This window comes from Malaclemys terrapin, chromosome 10 (assembly GCF_027887155.1).
Source record: "Malaclemys terrapin pileata isolate rMalTer1 chromosome 10, rMalTer1.hap1, whole genome shotgun sequence".
NCBI lineage: Eukaryota > Metazoa > Chordata > Testudines > Emydidae > Malaclemys > Malaclemys terrapin.
In genome coordinates, this window is record NC_071514.1 from 86,290,986 (window position 1) to 86,310,936 (window position 19,951).

At 50.7% G+C, this 19,951-nt stretch overlaps 1 protein-coding gene across 2 annotated transcripts; it reads right to left on the reverse strand.

Moving 5' to 3' along the window:
* Nucleotides 1-828: 828 nt before the first annotated feature.
* SCNN1G (sodium channel epithelial 1 subunit gamma) lies at nt 829-18,798 on the reverse strand. Of its 2 annotated transcripts, none has more exons than XM_054042009.1 (13): nt 18,743-18,798; nt 15,188-15,512; nt 13,710-14,007; nt 12,741-12,934; nt 10,957-11,060; nt 10,336-10,499; nt 6,944-7,042; nt 5,830-5,947; nt 4,603-4,681; nt 4,456-4,513; nt 3,793-3,854; nt 3,516-3,591; nt 829-3,041 (listed from the first exon to the last, which is right to left on the reverse strand). In XM_054042009.1, the coding sequence occupies exons 1-13, from the start codon at nt 18,771-18,773 to the stop codon at nt 2,664-2,666; spliced, it is 1,986 nt and encodes a 661-aa protein (XP_053897984.1). In that variant the 5' UTR covers nt 18,774-18,798; the 3' UTR covers nt 829-2,663. The 2 variants fall into 2 exon arrangements, with proteins under 2 accessions (XP_053897984.1, XP_053897985.1); XM_054042010.1 differs by lacking the exon at nt 18,743-18,798 and adding an exon at nt 16,305-16,366.
* Between the last annotated feature and the right edge of the window lie 1,153 nt (nt 18,799-19,951).

Consider the following 19,951-nt stretch of genomic DNA (forward strand, 5'->3'; position numbering starts at 1 on the left):
AGATCACAGCACATGTACAGTGTTAATGAGGTGTAACTTCTGGGAAATGGTCACCTGCCTGCAGCACACACCTTTGGCACCTTTGTTTGGATTTGGCACAGAATTTAGTCAGGAAGGTGGCAGAAGGTATGTAGGAGGGAGAGCTCGGTGGTTTGAGCATTGGCCTGCTAAACCCAGGGTCCTGAGTTCAATCCTTGAGGGGGCCACTTAGGGATCTGGGGCAAAAATCTGTCTGGGGATGGGTCCTGCTTTGAGCAGGGGGTTGGACTAAATGACCTCCTAAGGTCCCTTCCAGCCCTGATATTCTAGGATTCTATGCCTTGTGGGAGAAGGTGCCTCTTCAAATAACAAGACATGGTTATTTATAAAGAGGACCCAGGCAGCCAACCCTTTGCCCTCAGCACTTCATCCCTTCAAGGCAGAGCCTCTACCTTGCACAAGGTAAATCCATTGCACTATAGCAGCTTTGGGCTTGTCTACACGGTGGGGTAATGTACTCTGTACTCTAAAGTGCATTAATTGGTCCACGTAGACCCTGCTGGTGGTTAAAGCCCGCCAGGGAATGTGCAGTATGTACCAGCAGGGACCACATGGACCAATTAATGTGCAACACAACGCGCTTTAGAAATTACAGCCACATGGTGCACATTACATTAGCCCCCGTGTAGACAGGCCGGAAGAGTCACTCCCAGTTGCTGAGCAGTTCTGAGTTGGACCCTTGTTACAAATGTAAAGGGCTGGTTTAGAGCAGGCCAGGGCGAGCGAGGCGCAGCTCACTCGTTCGCAGCAATGACTTCAGACATCCAAGCAGAACAACAAACACATCCATTAACTAAAAAAAACCAGTTTATTCAAAAATATATCTTTCCCTGTTCGTCATTTTCCAGCCTCTCTGCTGGTAAATAATTCAGTTAAAAAAGACGTCTTGTATTGCACACTTGGAAACATCTTTGTTCTCACTGTTAAAATGCCTGATTCATTTGACAACACAGTACTCTGAAAGCCCACGAAGCCACGCCGGCCCAGCACACATCCATCCTAACACTCACACAGCCCACCCTACTCAGCTCCCAGGAGGCCATGGCAGGAACCAGCTAGGAAGAGGGAGATTATGAGTCATGGCTGGGCACCCACCCCTCCATACAGAATGCACTTGCCAGGAGTGTGCTCACCTGCAATAAACTGGGCACACCAGAGGGGACAATGGGCTGCAGCCTTCACTCTCGGGTCTCAATGGGAGTTTTGCTGGTGACTTCAAGGGGGGCAGAATTGGGCCCTGAATGTTCTCGTGTTCATGTGCTGAAGGCAGGGAAACTCCAGTGATTCGGGCTAACCCATTCTGTGAGACCGGGCATGAGCAGTGACCGTTTTAGAACCAATGTTTGAAACCCAGCGACTGTTTTCATCTCAATTCAGTGGGTCAGATCTGCAGGTACAGTGCCCCCCTGGCCAGGGCGGAACTAGTGGTAGGATCCAAGGAGCTCGTGCACAGGGGCTTGGCATGAGAGCGTGCAACTCCACAGGGAACTCGCTGCATGCTAATGGACAAGGGGAGTTTGAGGGCCACACGCCTGGGGACGGGATCAGTGTATCTTCTGCTCACTGTTCCCCATTGAGGCTAGGTCTGGGTGCAGGAATTCCCAGGGGGCTCTGCTGCCACTGTGCCCTGGAGTGGGATTCCTCTTCCTTCCTGGCTCTTGAGATGCTCCCCAGAGCACAGCCCAGTTCTGCGGGCTGTGTGCGGGCTAAGAGTGTGTGCCAGCCAACGGGGCTGGCATTTGAATGGTGTTTCCCAGCAGAAGGGCCCGGCCCAGGTGTCAAATGTCTGTAGCATGAAGAGGATTCAGGTGCTGGAACCCGAGTGTGCCAAGGGCACCTGCACTTGAAGTGGGATCCTTTGGGGCTAGTGTAGGAGTGGGTCTGACTGTTGTTTAAGGAGCGCACTGATTGCCGTGTCTGGTCATTATCCTGCTCAAAATTAGACTCCAGGCATTTTAAAGGAAGGGTTGGGGCTGAGTCTGGCTCCCTTTTACTCAGGCTGAGTAGTGCCTTACTCCAGGAGGAGTTCGACTGGCTTTCAAGGTTCTCCTCCAGGCTAAGGAATTTCTCTCTCGGGGGTGGCTGGCAGAATCCTGCCGCTTGGGGTTTAGTCGAACTGGTTAGAATCTGACCCCACAGTGGCATTTTCCTTTCCCCTCACCACCATCCAGTACCTGCCTGGTTTTAACGCTTTTCCCAGGGCTTCCTCTCTGCCTGCCCCGAGCCAAGTAACACAAGCCGTCCCAAAGGCCTGGGTTGTTCCCACAGGTCAGGTCTGGAGCAGCTGCGGGGTTATGCTGGATATGCCCACTTCTCCCGAGGTGTGATTCCTACCCAGATGAAATGGGGAGGGGTGTGTGGCTTGTCTCTGTTTGGCAAGGCCCATCACAGCTCAGTTCCACATCCTGCACAAACCAGCACCAGCACCCTTTCATGGAAAAGACCAAGGACTCGGACCTGGCATTACCAGCCACTGCTCTATGCTGGGGGGCTGAGTCCCAGAGCTCTACACCCTACCCAACAGTCCCGTAGTGCTCCCCCCCAGACACACACCTCTCGCTCCTGGACACCCGGATTACACGTTCATTGCCTACTTTGGCCTCTGGACGAGGAGATAAATACTGTCAATGGCAGCTGCCCTCCAGAGTGTCGGGCAGTGGGTCTGTGAATGCAGCGTCTAGCTGCAAAGTGCTGTAGTTGGGCGGCGGAGTCCTGGGCACGTGATTTTCCTGGGGCAGTGGTAAGTGAAGGGCAGTGTTAAAGGTGGGCAGGTCCTCGTCGATGCACACGGGGTTGTCGTGGCCCTCTTTGGCTGGAGCGTTAACCTGAGCGGGTGCTGCTTTTCGGTCTCGCCACCATTTCTTCGCCTTTTGCCAGCGGCGCCGCGTGACGATGAAGAAGGAGTCGATGAAGAAAACTTCGATGATCTCAATGACACAAACCACAGAACAGCTCATCCACAGGCCCAGCTGGCCCCCGAAGTTGGAAAGAAGAATGACAATCTGGAGGAGAAGAGAGCGCGAGGTTACGCCGGAACCCGCCAGGCGTCCGCGGGGGCCAGAGAGGAGACGGCTCCGAACTGGAGCAATCAGCCTCCGTCACTGGGTAACTAGACACAACCTGCCCAGTGCAGAGGAGTCTGGTCGCTAAAGTGAAGGCAAAATGTAATGGGCATGTCGCTAAGCTTCCTGCCTGCTCCCCTCTCACTTATGCTTTAGAAACAGCAACTAACACAGCAACTGAAAAGTCACTTACACTTGTCTCAGGGCAGTTCCTAGAGGAGAGGTGCCTACGTGACAGAGGCCAAGGACTGAATGAGCCAAGGAACCTGAACTCCCCGCATGCCCCTGGAGATGGTAGCGAGAGGACAGGACTGGGGCACATTGGAGGGCCCTGTCTGGGGGAGCTTGTCCTGCTGCTACCTGCACTGGACCCATTCTGGCTCTAAACCGGCGCTTGCAGACGTCAGAGCTTACGTTGTTGGCGGGATTCTCGGAAATGAATCTCTCGTTCAGGTCTTTGTAGAACACCACGAGGTTTGCGAGGTCCGTTCTGGGAAGGGAGAGAGAGAGCAGGCCCTGGCTTTAGTCAAACAATAGCGTGAGGCTCTCTGAAGAGTGATTTAAAGAACCAGTTGGACCAGTAGGGCCAGGCCCGTTGAAGGGAGCGTTCTTTTCTATTGCCATTGTTAGGGCCACGGCGATTGTATCTGAACTCGGGACACCGGCTGGAAATACACAGGGGGAAACTTACTTGTTCAGCATTTTGTTGATTTTCTGCCCTTTGTCCCAAGAGAGGACGCGAAGCATCCAGTCCTTTGAAAACAAGAAAACAACGTAACTGCCATGAGCGCAAGCCCAGGGAGCCCGGACACGACAACTCGTTTGGCCCGGGTTTCATTCTAGAACGCCATGACTGTGTGGTGGGGGGGGTCTCGCAGACCCAGAGAGACTGAACCCCCAGGTTTCCAGGTTAGCTGGTGAGCTCCTTGGCTGGGTAGAGAAGCCTCACGCATTGCAAGGGTTCAGATCCCCTGCTCAAGAGCACGAGGCCGATGCTCACAAATACCGAAGGGGCCTCTCACTTCCAAAGCTGCACCTCTGGATTTTATCTGGTTCCTGTTGGAGCTGGGAAGCTTCCCCTCCCCCTTTTGTTGTGGGAGGCCGTTTGCCCTCATAACTTTATCTCCCCTCACTGAGAAATCTGGGCTCATCCCTCCCTGTGGCTCATCCCACACCGAGACTGCAGGGAACCCCTGGAGGATGGGACACAGCAGCAGAAGCAGGGGAAAGCCCAGCCTGACAATGATCCTGTAGGCCGAGGCACGAGGGAACCAAGCCAGCCTGGACGCAGCGCCTACTACCCTCATTGTGGGTCTCAGTTGGGTGAGCAAGCGGAGCAGAACTGGGAGCTCACCTCAGAAACTGAAGATGGCCACTGGGCTAAGCTGGTGGTCAGCGTCCATTCCTTGAAGCTGCGGGAAAAGAGGCTGGTGTTAGCTGTAAATCTGAATTCCTGCATGAGGAATGTTTCACTTCTGGCCTATCTGGCCGCAGGACTCACCTGCAGGCTTCTTTGCAAATCTGCTGACAGCCCAGCTGCTCCTTCACAAACTTCTCATGCAGCTTGTAGTAGCAGTACACTGCAGAAAGAGAGCCCAGGGTAACTGGCTGGGGAAGCCAGAGCGCGTCTGGGCTTGGGAGACCTGCCTTCAGTTCCTGGCTCTGGGACAGACTCCCTCTGTGCCTTGGGCAAGTCCCCTCTCTTCTGAGGGTCTCATTTCCCCCGCTACAAAATGGGGATAAATACTTCCGCCCCGGGGCAGGGGCAGGGGCAGGGGCAGGCTCTTCTATGCATCTGCACAGAGTCTAGCACAGTGGCCACCAGCGGCTTTTCTTGTGGCCACAGCCTCCTTCACTGTGATTTGGGGGGGAGGGGAAAGCAGCGGCCCCTCCCTGTTGCTCCTGGATGCATCGTCCTGGGGTTAGTCGCTGGGCCGCCAGCAGGGGGTTGGGCCCTGTCCCCCTCTGGAGACACCTGGGCAACGCTGGAGGAGCAGGCGGTTGGTGAGTTCCCCACCTTCCCAGGGGCGGTGGTGCTCAGGCGTTGGGCTCAAGCCCTAGGGGGCGGGGCAGCAGGCTCCGGCCGTGGGGCTTTGGGCTCCAGCCCCAGGCCCCATCCCCCAGCCACAAAGCTTCATGCTCCGGGCCCTCGCCACCTCCCCTGGCCAACCAGCCCGGTGCCCCCTTACTAGCTAGCAATAAATAAGTTACAATGGTTTGGACGTGTCTATGTGCATATTTGTTTGTTTTTCCTAACGCTAATTAAGTATTTTAGGAAAAAGTGTGAGACTGGCCACCAGCAAGAGTTGGTGGCCACCAGCAAGAGTTGGTGGCCGTGCTCTGACTGTCAATCAAAACATTTGTCCTGAGAACCCCTAGCACAACAGAGTGCTGGACTCAGGCGGGGCCTCCAAATGCTACCAGAGCACAACCCAGTAGCGGTCCGAAGCGTGTAGCTGAGATTTCAGAGACACGGGAGCTCTTGCTAGCAGAGAGCTAATCTCCAGGCTGAGCAATAAAAGCCGGCAAGGGCACCCGCGTTACTCCAAGGCAGATTCACCTTTCCTCCAGCCCGGCTGGGCTTGTGTGGGTGGAGAATAGTGTGTGTGGTAATGATCTAATGCCAGGGGCTGAGCTGGGGCGTGTCTGTCAGGAGCACATTTGGTGGTTGTAACTAGGCGGTAAAGGAGGCTGTGTGGGGACTTGACTCATGCTGTGGAGAACTTACTCCAGTTGGGGTATTTCTTGTAGTTGCAGTACTCTGCACCAGGAGGTAAGGGCTGGGCATACTGGGCACAGCCACAGGTATCCACCATGGCCCTCTGGAAACAGGAATGCAGGCAAATCTGCAGGGAAATAAACCAAGAGTTGGGTTTCTGTGAGTCAACAAATGCGCAAGGAGGCCTGGGTTGCTTCTAGGTTCTGCCACTTACTGCTCTGTTCCAAAATGGGTTGTCAGTTGGAACCAGCAGGAACGAACATTTTCAGCTGGAATTTCCATCTTCAGTCCCTACCAACTGCAGTGCAGGGCTCTGTGCTTTAATGCACTAATCCTACTGGAGGCCTGTGTGACCTCAGCTGGCATCACATCACAGGGGGCTGCATTTTCATACTCAATCAAAGAAAAATCAAGCCCAGGTGCCGGATTTGCAAAAAGTAGCAATTAATATAAGAGCAATGGGAATGATCATGGAGGAACCCAGGATGCCTGACGCTCTCAAGGCGGAGCCTCTGACAGGAGTCATGCAAAACTAGTGGAAACTTTCTTTGTAAGCGTTCTGCTGGTTGGACACAGATTAGATCGTATCAGTTATTCATGGAGTCTTATCTGACAGGGATCACAATTTCTGGCTTCAAGGGTTACACTACGCTGCAACATTTGTTTGACAAATATTTTCCAGTCCAGCAGTGCCAGAGAATTTCATAATGAGCTAATGTTCCTGCCATATGACAAAATCCCCAAGGCAACTTCAAGCTTCAATCACTTTGGAACAAAACCCTGATTTTAAAAGTACTACGGTATTCTACAGCTGTGCTCCAAAGCATTTCACCTGAAGCAGAGCTTCTGCAGGGCTGGGGGCTAGCGCTGCAGAATACTGTGCTGTTTGTCTACGGGGATCGCCCCAATGACTGAAAACCCTGAGGAAGAGCTCGGTGCAGCTCAAAACCGTGTCTCTCTCACCAACAGAAGTTGGTCCAAGAGCAGATTTAAAAATTTTATTAAGATGCTGTTTAAACAGAAAGGGAACGGTACAGAGTTTAAGCACAGAAGTTTCTGGTTATCAGGGAATTATTACATCCCCCACCTTGTGTCTGAAAAAGCAAATGTAAAAGAGCTTTACCTGAAGCGAGTAGCTCTTGTTGTAGAGGTTTGCTACTGGAATGTCCGTGCCAGTCTCAGTGCAGTCGCTGTATGGTTTGCTTAGCTTGTGAGACCGAGTCTGAAAACCAGAAAACCAATGTTGATTTGAGAGACCCCAGCAGAGCTGAAGGAAAGAGACCATTCAGTGCTGCTTATTGGACCCCCTGGGTCACAGTCCTAAATAATAACAATGATGAGGCAGGACTGAAGCTACTTCCGGGCTGTGCCTACACCGTATAGCTTATGTGAATTCACCTGTAGGACGTAGGTTACTTTTATGTAGGAGATTATGTGGCTAGAATTGTTCTTAGATTCTTTCTTAATTACATTTGACGCCTCCATGAGATGCCTCCTGCCTCAAAGCCGTAATCTTTTCTTTCCCCATTCTGTCTCCTGTGCCTGGAATAAGGGGCCTCCTGATTGAGGGCTCAATACTGAGAGGTGCGGAGTGGCCTCAACCTCTCCTGAAGCCAGTGGAGCACTCAGCAGCTCGGAGGTTCAGGCCACTAGTGCATGTGGCTACCTCGCTTACCTCCTTCCAACCTCCCTGCTTCTGCCTCGCCTCTCCCATTCGCCCACCGACAGTCCTGGTTCTGTAGCATCCTAAAAGAATGCCTGGAGCTACAAGACGTGCACCAGATCTCAGGAATACTCATTCAAGCGTCTGTACATCCATTCTCCCTGCCCGTACCGTGTCTGACTTGGCCACAGATCCTGCAAAGGGGCTCCATGTTGGTACAGGGTTCTGTGCTAGCAGATCTGACTGTAGGACCAGGGGCCCAGAGGGTAAATTCCTTGGGGCAGCACCTGTCTGTAAAGCACTATGCACAACTATGGGGCTATAGAAATTCCAGACCCTAGCAACCCTGGCTGCGGTCACTTGTGCAGTGCAACTCAATTGCTTCAATCAAAGACTGAAATTACACCCGGAAGGGGCAAGGAAAGACACTGAGTCAGTCTGGTGAGAGCAAGAAGAGACTGGTCACTTTTGAAAATTCATGTGAAATGGCTTTTAAGTGTCGCTCTTTTAGTTCCCGGAAGAGATCTAATGCTAGGAATCCTGCCTCGCAGGATCTGCTACTGGGTCCCTTTGCTTGTCTTGTACTTGGCTTGTGATAGCTGCTTTTGGTAGAATTTCTGCTGTGGCATGTGCTCCTTTTCTGTCACTCCTGCACTGAAATAACATTGCTCTGTGTGTGGACGAGGGGCTGGAAATATTACCTATGTCTGGTTTAGGACATTGTGGGCAATATATTTAGAGGGTGGAGGGTCTTGGTGCATCCACAGAAATGCATGTGCATCCATTATGTATCCAGAAACCCACATTTGCAAAATACTAAGTGCCCGTGTACAAGCCCATCTGTGCGCACACACACAGCCGTGTAGTAGCCTGGGCATTGCAGGGTGTGTGCGCACTGGGCTCTCCTTTGCACAACCAGATGCATGTGCAGGATTGATCAGGGTGCCCTGAGAAGACAGTCGTGTGGGGGTTGCACGTGAAGCAGCTGTCTGTGACAATCCCAGAGCGCTCTCTATAAAGCTCCCAGGAAATGTCAGACTTAGATTCTTGCTCCTCATGAGAGTCACTACTGATATGGCACCAAGATGTAGTTTTGAATTCTGAGATGAAGAAGCTACTGTCTCTGATCCAGCCGGGTGCAAGCAGACTGTCTGTAAGCTCTTAAACCCAACTCCAAGGCAATGTATTGAATCTTATTGTTGTGTATTGCAAAAACTACCATATTTTAGGGTACTCAAAGTCTAACCACCTACACAGTCAGAATATTTGCAATGGCTTCCTGCTAAACAATATATTGATTATGAGAGGGCACTTCTTCCGTGTCAGTCGTTTCTGTTTGAGTGACTATCTTATTCACTAAAACAACAAAGAGTCTGGTGGCACCTTAAAGACTAACAGATTTATTTGGGCATAAGCTTTCGTGAGTAAAAACCTCACTTCTTCTTATTCACTGGGCACCAAGTCGTGTCCTGTGACCACCTGATGCCAGAAATCTACTGCCCAAGACACAGCTCTGGGACTTGAAGGCAGTGTATGACATAGTTGAGGAATGCCAAGGCAAACCAGGGTTTCAATAGCTAGAGTTGTTCCAGTAGAGTTCTGCTAATGTGATATGTGGAGTTGTTCTTATTCTGTAGGCAGCAGAACAAGGACATTGGGGGTTAGGCAGGACTGGGAGGTATTTTAGGTCTCTAGAGATCTAACCCTCTGCTGCTGATTACTCATGCCTGCTTTTATAGAAACCTACAAGCCTCTTTGGGAAAGTCCCATATTTTTAACAACAAAGAGTCTGGTGGCACCTTAAAGACTAACAGATTTATTTGGGCATAAGCTTTCGTGAGTAAAAACCTCACTTCTTCGGATGCATACTTCTTCCCATATTTTTAGACACTATAAAGTCACTTGTCCCTAATGTTTATCCAGACACCTGGAAGATAGCCATCTATATGCACATTTGAACCTGTCAGACTTTATCCTACTGTCCTTTCTAATGCATGGACTATCAGGGCATGGCATGGCACACCCAGCCACTCCAAATAAACAGCTTAGCTGAGTGTTTATGGTACAGTGAACAGCAAAGAAAAGGAAAGCCCAAATGATCACTTAACTGGTCCTTGAGTTAATGGGGAAGTTTGTATCTTCTGATGGCACAGCTTTAGCTTCTCTGCAACAGGCATAGGCCCCTTAGGACACTATCACCTGCTCCACACTGAACTACTCTGGGACACTCCCAGCACCTTATTTCAGCCCCCCTCCCCCCCCCCAGTGATAGCAATGGTGGGAGATTTCCCTAGGCAGGCAAGTGCAGACACGGCCACCTGGAAGGGTCTCTTCACAGCCAGCCCAGGAGGGCAGTAAGCACAGAACCCATCTATCCAATCGGAACAGCCAGATGTCAGAGTTGTTCTTTAGCTTGTCTGCTCTGGCAGCCAAACCCCATCAGAACCTGATTGGACCACAACCATGTCTGTACCGTGCTACAGCACATGAGTTAAAGCAGGGGTTTGATGGTGTGGCTAGTGCCTCAAACGTTGTAGAAAACGTCAAGAAATCCATGGGATAGAACCAGGGTCGCCCATAGGTGTGGGATGCCCACAGGCCTGCATTTCCAACAGCTCTCACCCCTGAGCAATAAAATGTGGTTCCGAAGAGTGCTCTAGCAATTACAGTGGCTCTCGCTCTCTGGCCTCGTGCTTTCTAATGCACTTGAGAGAGCCAGGCCTGGGGCATAAATGTCCCCTCCCAGCTCTCTGCTAGCACTCCGGGAGGCCGTGAGGCAGCAGTGGGATCTATTTAATACAGTGTTTGTAAGCGCTATTGTGAGCCTGAGGAGAAAGATCTCTGCCACTCACAAAGTGCATCCCAATGGAGGTGGCTGTTGCAGTCTCAATCTCAGTCCCGATATCTTCAATAAAGGGATATTCATGCTGGTCGTGGACAATGATTTTGGCCCCGGTCGAGGTCACCAGGAAGGGATTGTAATCTGCTTCCTCTATGTAAAGAACAACCTGCAATCCTGAAGAACAAAGAAATAGCATTAACGGGGTTAAAACAGCTAGAGCCCTAGCGCAGGGAGAGTCGACCAGTCTATGGCCACTGTACAATCTTCTAACTGTCACCAAGTGGAATTGTCAGGATATCATTTGAGTGCTTCAATGCCTGTCCAAGCCTCCTGCAGCTAATCTTTAGCATCCAGCACACCTAATAATAAATAGCTGGGATAACTTAGAATGTTACTGAAAACCTATTAAAAAACAAGTTACATAACTGGGGAGGATTGGATAATTTCAGGTGGAAAAACTCTAGTGATGCATCATTTGATTCGTGTGAGTTGGCAACAGATTGGGGAAATGTTCATTTGAACCAACACAATCAGATAACATGTCTAATGCCGACGTGTCAGTCAACCCCCTTAGGATGCAGTTCCCTGAACAATCTGCTTTCTAGTGTCTCTACTAACTTGGTTCCCTTACCATACTCGCTGCCTCCTGTAGAGGTGGTCAGGACTTTTCCGTTTTCTCCACTATTGAAGGTGTAGCAGTTGCCATGCAGTGGATGATGGAAAGGGGTGAAGTTTCTAAAAGAGAGCAAACATTTTTTTCATCCTAGGCTCTGATCTAACTGCCTGTGGCAATGTAAATTACTCACTGGATCTCCCATCAGCCTGGAGAGATAGCAAGCGGGTTTAACAGGTGTTAAGAGTCCTAAATTAGACTGTTTGTTACTTAAGTGATGAGGCTCAATGTACATATTCATGCCATATCGATACATAAAACAGCCAACAAACATGTTACAGTCCTAGGAAGAGAAGTATGTATTAGGGTATTCAGTCACTAACTTCAGAGTCGGGGCAGCCATGTCAGTCTGTATCAGCGAAAACAATGAGGAGTCCTGGGGGCACCTTAGAGACTAACAATTTATTTGGGCATAAGCTTTTGTGGGCTAGAACCCACTTCATCGGATGCATGAAGTGGATAATACAGTAGGAAGATATATATACACAGAGAACATGAAAAAATTGGTGTTGCCATACTAACTATAATGAGAGTAATCAATTAAGATCGGCTATTACCAGCAGGATAAATTAATTGATTTGTCTCGTTAGTTGGTATGGCGACCCCCATCTTTTCATGTTCTCTGTACATATATATCTTCCTACTGTATTTTCCACTCCATGCATCTGATGAAGTGGGTTCTAGCCCACGAAAGCTTATGCCCAAATAAATATGTTAGTCTCTAAGGTGCCACAAGGACTCCTTGTTCTTTTTGCAGTCACTAAATGAAATTCTGGTCCAGAATTTCTTCCTAAGAGCACACTAAATTGAACCAATACAACCACAATAAATGGCACTGTCTGGCTACATTAATATATTGAAGCAATCTTCACCTATGTTCCAGACTTCACCTTGTTAAATCTGAAATAATCTTCAGATCTAATTAATATTTATCCCCTGTGCTGTTTTCTTTATGCATATTTCTTCAAGCTTGGAAAACAAGTCTCTTTCACTTGGCTTTATATCTGGTTTCCAGACGCTCTCTTTTCCAGGCTCTTGTGCACTAGCACAATGCTGCAAATGTTGCAGGAAAACGACTGCTAAAAATGTTTCCAGTTAAATAATTAAGAACGAGTTATAAGAACATTTTTGGATCGAATCTGCATCCTAGGGAAACTCCAAACTCCCTCTGAAATCAACAGTTCCAAGGGGACAAGGAACACAGAAAGGAGCACTTCTATTGGGTCCCAATTCTACTAACAGTGTCTGTTTCAGAACCGATGCCAAACAATCTGTGCTCCAATGACTCTTACGTTGGACGGGGGGCTCAGGGTGCAGATGTGGTCCCTGACTGTGCAATGGAAGCCTCAGCAGTGTGTTGGCGTTTGAAGTCCATTGGTGTTTGAAATTTATTGTAACAGTCTCTCTTTGTGCTCCAAATGACCCTCCTCCTTCATTCAACCCACTTCAAATGCACTTTTACTGCTAAACCGGTCAGCGACAATCCGTCAGAGCAAGACGTGCGTAACACAATGTTACAATTTACACATCTGTCTTCACCATTCTGAGCCTGGCGATCGGCTGATGGTCAGTCTGAACTGTGTAGTCTGCCTAATCTAGATAGTAAGTAAGGGATGGTGGCTTCCTCTATGCTCTGTACATTCCTGAACACACTGATTTGCATTCTGTAAATAACAAACATTTAATTCCTAATGGTTTGAGATTTATTTTAGGAAGTGAGAACTTAGTTTTTGTGCACTGACCTTGTGTCACAAGATATGCCATCGAAGAAACACGTCAGCAGAAGATCCTCAGCAGAGTAGCCCATGTTCACTTTCGTCTCCAGGGGTATTTGTGCCATGATGTTCATATAATGCAGCTTGTACCATTCTTGAATAGCATTTACCCCAGAGCTGAATGTGTAAACTGCACAGTCACTGCTGTTGTTTGGGTCACACTAATAATAATAAAGGAGGAAAATGAGTTTCAGGTGAGGAAGACGTGGTGTAATTTTCCACTGAAGAGTTTGCAACATGATTTCTACTGAACAATGCTACTCAAGCAGGAAGTTTCTAGTTGCAGGAGAGAAAAAAAGGGAGACAAATGAGGTATGATGGGATACATAAACCAAGGAAGAAAACGGATCCTCTTCAAAAGGTCCTTGGGTAGGTCCTGTGTGCATTCTGAAGGCAGATCAGTCTGGAAAAGGTACAGAGGAAGCAAAGTGGCTCATTTGGGAACCAGTGGCCTTTTCTGTGAGCATGGACATCAGGAACGGAATGTGTATCACCTTAAAGAAGCATGGCTGGTGGGGGCTCATCATGTGGGATCTAAGAAATGACCTCTCCAGGGTCATGGTTGGCAATAAAGAGGAAGCAGTTTAGGCTGGATTTCAAAAAGGACTTTTTCTTCCAGAGGGTTGCGGGTACGTGGAATAATCTGCGGGAAGCAGTGGATGGACATGTTTAAGGAACCGGTGGATGAATGTTTACCTGCTGAAAATTGCACCCCATGTCAAGGGGCTGGATTTGGAAGATCTACAGTACATGGGTCTCCCCATCCTTGAAGGTTCTTTGTATCTATTCCTCACTAAAGCCTGAATTAACTCTTGAAAGCTTATCATTTCCCTCCAGTGCTACACTTGTCATCTCCTCAAACAGCGGTGCCTGCCCTAGCACATCCACTCCCTCTGCCAACACCACACCCAGTCACCATGTGGGGATGGAACTCACCAACTGAAAGCCCACGACATCTTGTGGATCCCCAGTATTCACCATGCTGGAACCTTGGTGAAAGACACTGGTCTCAATTTTCCGCTTATTGCCACTTGGAATCTCAGTCACAGTCTTCTTAGAGAGGTCTTCGAACTTTAGCAGAGGGATTATTTCAAGAAATTTGCTCTCCGTAGCGTTCCAGTCATCTGCATCCCGACGTACCTTGGATTTGCCCTCTGAAAATCCGTATAAAGTCTCCAAAGCATTTTTTGTCTCTTTGTCCAGTTCAGACAAGTGCTCTTTCATTGCACTATACCTACATTGGAGAGAAGGTAACAGGAAATAACAGGCCATATTCTCCCCGTGTCACCTTGCTGGACTACTCCATGCAGTCCTATCCTGTCCTATGCATTGTACAATCAATAGCTTATTATAGGGGACAGCCAGCTCTTCCTCATTCTCCTCCGTAGACTGACTTAGTACTGATGCTTCACTTCATATGCTGTCTGGAACTTTTATTCACACAATTAATTTGAATTGGCTTGGGTAAAAGCTAGATCCTAGAGATTGCCCATTGACTGAAGGACTATGGACAACAGGCCATTATAAACAGCAACAGACTAAACTGTGAAGAGGTCTCTGTAAGGTCTGAGCTTCTTTAATATCTTAATTAATGAGCTGGAGAGGCTAGAGAAGGCAGTGACAGATAGTAATACGTTGGGGGATTGCACTACATGAAGAGGAATTGCCAAAACTAGAGAGAGCAGAAAGATGGACAGGAAATGGAAAAGATTTATCCTGGGGTCAATGCAGCTGGGACAATACAATCTGAAGTGCAGATCCTCCGTAGGCAGGAGAGACCAGAGAGCAGGAATGGCAGAGAGAGACTGGCAATACAATCTGAAGTGCAGATCCTCCGTAGGCAGGAGAGACCAGAGAGTAGGAATGGCAGAGAGAGACTGGGATAGGGAGAGGGACAGCAGATTATACAGTTTGGCAGGAAAAAGAACCCAGTGCGATTTTGGATGGGCGTCCCATCCAAGAGAGAGGAGATGGCAAACTCTCCACCCCCCGCTGGGGAGTGTGTGCCTGGAATATTAGTTAGGCCTGAGCTCTCCATTGCTGGAAGGATCAGGGGGCTGACTTGTGCAGAAAGATAAAACGAGCTAAATGCATCTAGCTTGGCTCAGCACTGGAAAGTCAAATATGGCTACAAATGTCTGAGGAGAGTGAACAGCCAGGGAGTAGAGGTGCAGCATTTGAGGGTGCTGCGGGAAGGGGGCAGAGCTAACAGTAAGGAGATGGAAGTGGTGTCACAGCAGCAGGATAAGCTTCCTGAGGGGCTCAGTGCTGGAAAGAGTTTTGAGGGGAAATTATTTAACGAATGTCTGAAAAACACTTTCCTTGTGCCCTCTGAAAACACGCTCACCCTGGCTGTAATGGTGTGACTGCCATTTATACCGCAATTAGCCACCCCCAGGCCCCTAATGGCTTACTTGTAAGGGTTGATGTTGCAGATGGTGACTGCGGGGAAGGGCAGCTTCTGGAACTGCACGGTGACTGAGACGGAGGCCGTGTAATAGGACATGATGAGCTCAGCACACTGCCACAGGATCAGCCCCACGGCACTCAAGGTGAGCAGGATCCAGATGAACCTGCGTAAGCGTCCCCTTGATACCACGATCCGCCGGCAGCCGTGCGTATTGGTGTTCATGCAGTACCAATGCATCAGCTCACTGACTGTTGGAGCCTGAGGGCCAGTCACTGGCAAAGTCTTCTTGATCTTGGCTTTGATCGTCTTCCCAGGAGCCATGTTTAACTCTACACATGGAGGGAGACAAAATATTTTAAAGAAACAAAATGGATGAGGTAATATCTTTTATTGTACCAGCAATGGGTGAGAGAGACAAGCTTTTATGATCAACGGCTCCATGTCTAGTTGGCAGCTGGTATCAAGCGGAGTGCCCCAAGGGTCGGTCCTGAGGCTGATTTTGTTCAACATCTTTATTAATATCTGGATGAGGGGATAGATTGCACCCTCAGCAAGTTAACAGATGACAGTAAGCTGGGGGGAGAGGTAGATATGCTGGGGGGTAGGGATAGGGTCCAGAGTGACCTAGACAAATTGGAGGATGGGGCCAAAAGAAATCTGATGAGGTTCAACAAGGACAAGTGCAGAGTCCTACACTTAGGACGGAAGAATCCCATGCACTGCTCAGGCTGGGGACCAACTGGCTAAGCAGCAGTTCTGCAGAAAAGGACCTGGGGATTACAGTGGACGAGAAGCTGGATATGATTCAGCAGTGTGCCCTTGTTGCCAAGAAGGCTAATGGCATTTTGGGCTGCCTTAGTAGGAGCATTGCCAGCAGATCGAGGGAAGTGATTATTCCCCTCTATTTGGCACTAGCGAGGCCACATCTGGAGTATTGTGTCCAGTTTTGGGCTCCCCACTACAGAAAGGATGTGGACAAATTGGAGAGAGTCCAGCAGAGGGCAACAAAAATGATTAGGGGTCTGGAGCACATGACTTACGAGGAGCGGCTGAGGGAACTGGGCTTATTTAGTCTGCAGAAGAGAAGAGTGAGGTGGGATTTGATAGCTGCTTTCAACTACCTGAAGCGGGGTTCCAAAGAGGATGGAGCTCGGCTGTTCTCAGTGGTACCAGACGACAGAACAAGAAGCAATGGTCTCAAGTTGCAGTGGGGGAGGTCTAGGTTGGATATTAGGAAACACTATTTCACTAGGAGGGTGGTGAAGCACTGGAACGGGTTACCTAGGGAGGTGGTGGAATCTCCTTCCATAGAGGTTTTTAAGGTCAGGCTTGACAAAGCCCCGGCTGGGATGATTTAGTTGGTGTTGGTCCTGCTTTGAGCAGGGGATTGGACTAGATGACCTCCTGAGGTCTCTTCCAACCCTGATCTTCTATGATTCTATGATTTTGCATTACAGAGCTCTTCTTCAGGTCTGGGAATAGGGTTGCCAACTCTGATTGAAGCTATTCTGGGAGATTCCCCCTCCCCCCCATGACATAATGTCATTTTCTTAAAATATCCTATTAAAATCTCCCGGATTGCTTTCAGTAGTCACCAGGAGATCAATGCCAATTTCAGGGGACTCCAGGCCAATCCTGGAGGGTTGGCAACCCTATCTGGGAAAGGTACTCAGTATTTTAAAAGGTTTCAGAGGAGCAGTATTTTAAAACAATATGGAACTGAGTGAGTACAAGGCCACTTCCCTAGGCAGAGAGCGGTCTCTGGAGGGCATTCACAAATCTAGCAGAGGCAAATGCAAGCTCAGTTATTTCTGGTATTTCTTGCTTGCTCCCTTTGCTAATTATCCAGGTGATCTGTGTTAAGCCAGGGCTCGTCCTGCACCAAATTCACTGCGGGCCCAATCCTGCAAATCCTGTTGATCTCACCGCCGGGGTTTGCTGACATGAGTAAAGTTACTCTTACGCAGAAGTGTTTGCAGGATTGGGCCCTAAGTGAGAATTACAGGCACTTCCAGGGCGCTAGACACCAAACAGCATCATGACATCCACACAGCAGCTCACTGACAGAGCTGCCAGGCTGGGACGCACAGGCCTCTGATTACAGTAGAAACTGCTGCAGTTACAGAGATGGGAACCCAGAACTACTGGTACTAGCCTGTTTTTGTGTACCAGGGAACCTGAGCATCTAGAAAGTGTCCTGGTGCAGTGCCAGCTGCTAAGTGCATCACTGATCATCTTGCTAAATAGTTCCCAACTCGGAAGCGTCACTGTAAAATATATTTGTGCAAAAAATAGCAAAACACTTCCACACAAATGACACATTCTACAATCTGTTCTTATTGCAGATTTGCCCAAGTCTCTTGAATTCATAAATCTTTTAAAGGAAAATCACACGATTTAAAACTAGACCTAAACACACACACGTGTGCAAATCTCCAGTAATGTACAAAATGTTAGAAAAATGAAGTTTACTCAGGAAATAGGAAGCCATCATTTTGTACATACGGACACGGGAGCCAATTGCAAATGCTTTAATCAAGTGAGCAACTTTACTGGTGCAGTCAGTTCCATTTAAGTTAATGGGGCTACTCAGATGAGTAAAGTTACTCTGGTGCATGAGTTTTCCCAGGATCAGGGCCACGATTTGTGGCAAAGGAAGGGTCCCTCCCCATCTGAAAGCCAGAGCCAGGCAGGAGCCTTTCCCGTGTGGTTTAAGTTGTTCATTATTACAAGTGTTTGCTGATTTTAAGGTGAAAGATCCACACTTATTTTCTGCCCAGATATTTCTAGGCAGTGGAAGTGAAGCAGCTGTGGAAGGCACCAGCCTCACCTCTCTGCTAACTGGGGCTCTCCTTTGTCACCCCCTGCCTGAGGCTCACCGTGTGCAGAACTGGGGTGGGCCAGACCTGCCGGATGTACCCTGCACTCCCCCTGGCCCTGGGTTTTGCCTATACAAGTTGGGAAGGATCAAGGCTCCTGCTGGGAAGCAGCAGTAAATGGGCGCTCCCCCACCCCCCCATCGGTCCTGGGAGCCTTGGCTCTGGGAGAGAGCGACGGGATGGCCAGCTCTGCCCTGCCCCAGGAGCCGGGGTCCGCCAGCTGCTCGGGCAGGCGCTGGGTAGCTGCAGAGACAGGATCGCCTTTGAAAGGCTCCGGTGTTTCCCGATGTCTCCAGGCCGGGGAGGGGAGCTGGGGACACGAGACCCGCTCTGCCCGGGGGAGGCTCTGGCTGCCCGGACACAGGAGGGGGCACCGCAGCGCCTGGCGCAGGCTGCCCGGCTCATCCCAGCGCAGAGACGGGCAGGAGCCGCATAGGAGCCGCGGGGCGGAGATGCCGGGGGACCCTGAGCGCCCAAGGACGGGCAGGTGCGCACGCCCCGGGTCCCGCTCTGCTCCGGGGCCCCCCGGGTCCCTCCGCCCCAGAGCCCTCCGGGTCCCTGTCCCCGGGTCCCGCTCTGCTCCGGCGCCCCCCCGGGGCCCTCCCTCCCGAGTCCTCCGGGTCCCTGTCCCCGGGTCCCCCGGGCCCCGCTCCGCTCCGTGCCCCCCGGGGCGCGCTCACCTGGCGTGTCTCCGGGCCGGGGGGGCTCCATGCGGCCGGCGGGCGGGCGGGCGGGTGCTGCGGGCAGGGAGGCGGCCGGTGTCACTGTGGGATGCGAGCGGCGCGCTCCGACCGACCCCTGCGGCCGCCCCGGCTCCGGTTGCTGCCCCGCCTCTGCCCGGCCCGCAGCGGTCCCGCGGCGCCCCCTGCCGGCCGGCCTGGTGCTGAGCCTGCCCCGCCCCTGCGGGCCCCTTGGCCCGGGCGCCGGGGCCGTTCCCTGCGGAGCCGGTGGCGCTGCGGCTGCGGGGAGAGGGACTGGGCTCCGGGCTGGGCTGCAGGCAGGAGCCTTGGGGTGGCTGCCCCCCTGGTGGGACATGGGGTGAGCCCGGGCCCACGGGACCTGCCAGCCGCAGCTGAGCGCTGCCCGGGGTTCCCATGCCCAGGACAGCTCCCTGTGGACAGGGGCATCCCAGTGGGCAAGTGAAAACCCTGGATGAGGGGATGGGGCAGGAGAAGGGGTTAAAGGTGGGGAGCATCCCCGCCTGTCCGTGGGTGGGGGGCAGCGCTCCCCACTGCGCCCTCTTGGCTGGCACCCCGCCTGAGAGCCTAGACCGGGGGAGGTGCAGTGAGTAGGGGGTGTGCAGTGGATTGGAGAGGGTGGGTGCGCAGTGTGTTGAGGGGAGTGTGCAGTGGATTGGAGGAGGGATGGGCAGTCAGTATCTTGGAGGTTGGCTCTGTGTGTGTAGAAATGTCTGTATCACGCTCCTGACCTGGGCAGACATATTTATAATGTTCCTTCAGAAGAAGATTCAGCAGTGTCCCTGTCTATGAAAAGTGCCTCTATTGGAGGTCTCCCTCTCCCCCACCCTTTTCCGGTGTCACTTGTCTTCTCGGGCTGTGAGCTATTTGGTGCAGGTGCCCCTGTGCTGCCCCTAGTGCAGTGGGGCCCTGTCCTGACTGGTGACTCTGGGCACTACTGCAATACAAATAAATAACAATAGCTGCTATTGTATTTTGAGGATGTTCTCTTATTCCCCACTGCTTTTTGTTAACTCCCCCGCCTGAGTCAGCAAAGGTGTCTGGGTGGCTCTGAAGGAGGTTTGGGCAGGAACTGGGTTGCGTGTTTGGTTGTTGACAGAGCAATGTTGATTTAAAGTCAGACATGAAGAGATTGGTCCCTAGGTTGGTGGCTCTCCTCCGAGGGAATATGCCCTTGCAGTGGGCACATTG

Excerpts from the sequence above, each read along its gene's own strand:
- SCNN1G (XM_054042009.1), bottom strand. The coding sequence starts at position 18,773 with ATGGAGCCCCCCCGGCCCGGAGACACGCCAG. Across the intron at positions 15,513-18,742 it reads CCGGCCCGGAGACACGCCAG|AGTTAAACATGGCTCCTGGG; the intron begins GTGAGCGCGCCC and ends CTCCATGTGTAG. Across the intron at positions 3,855-4,455 it reads GGCCATCTTCAGTTTCTGAG|GACTGGATGCTTCGCGTCCT; the intron begins GTGAGCTCCCAG and ends TTGTTTTCAAAG.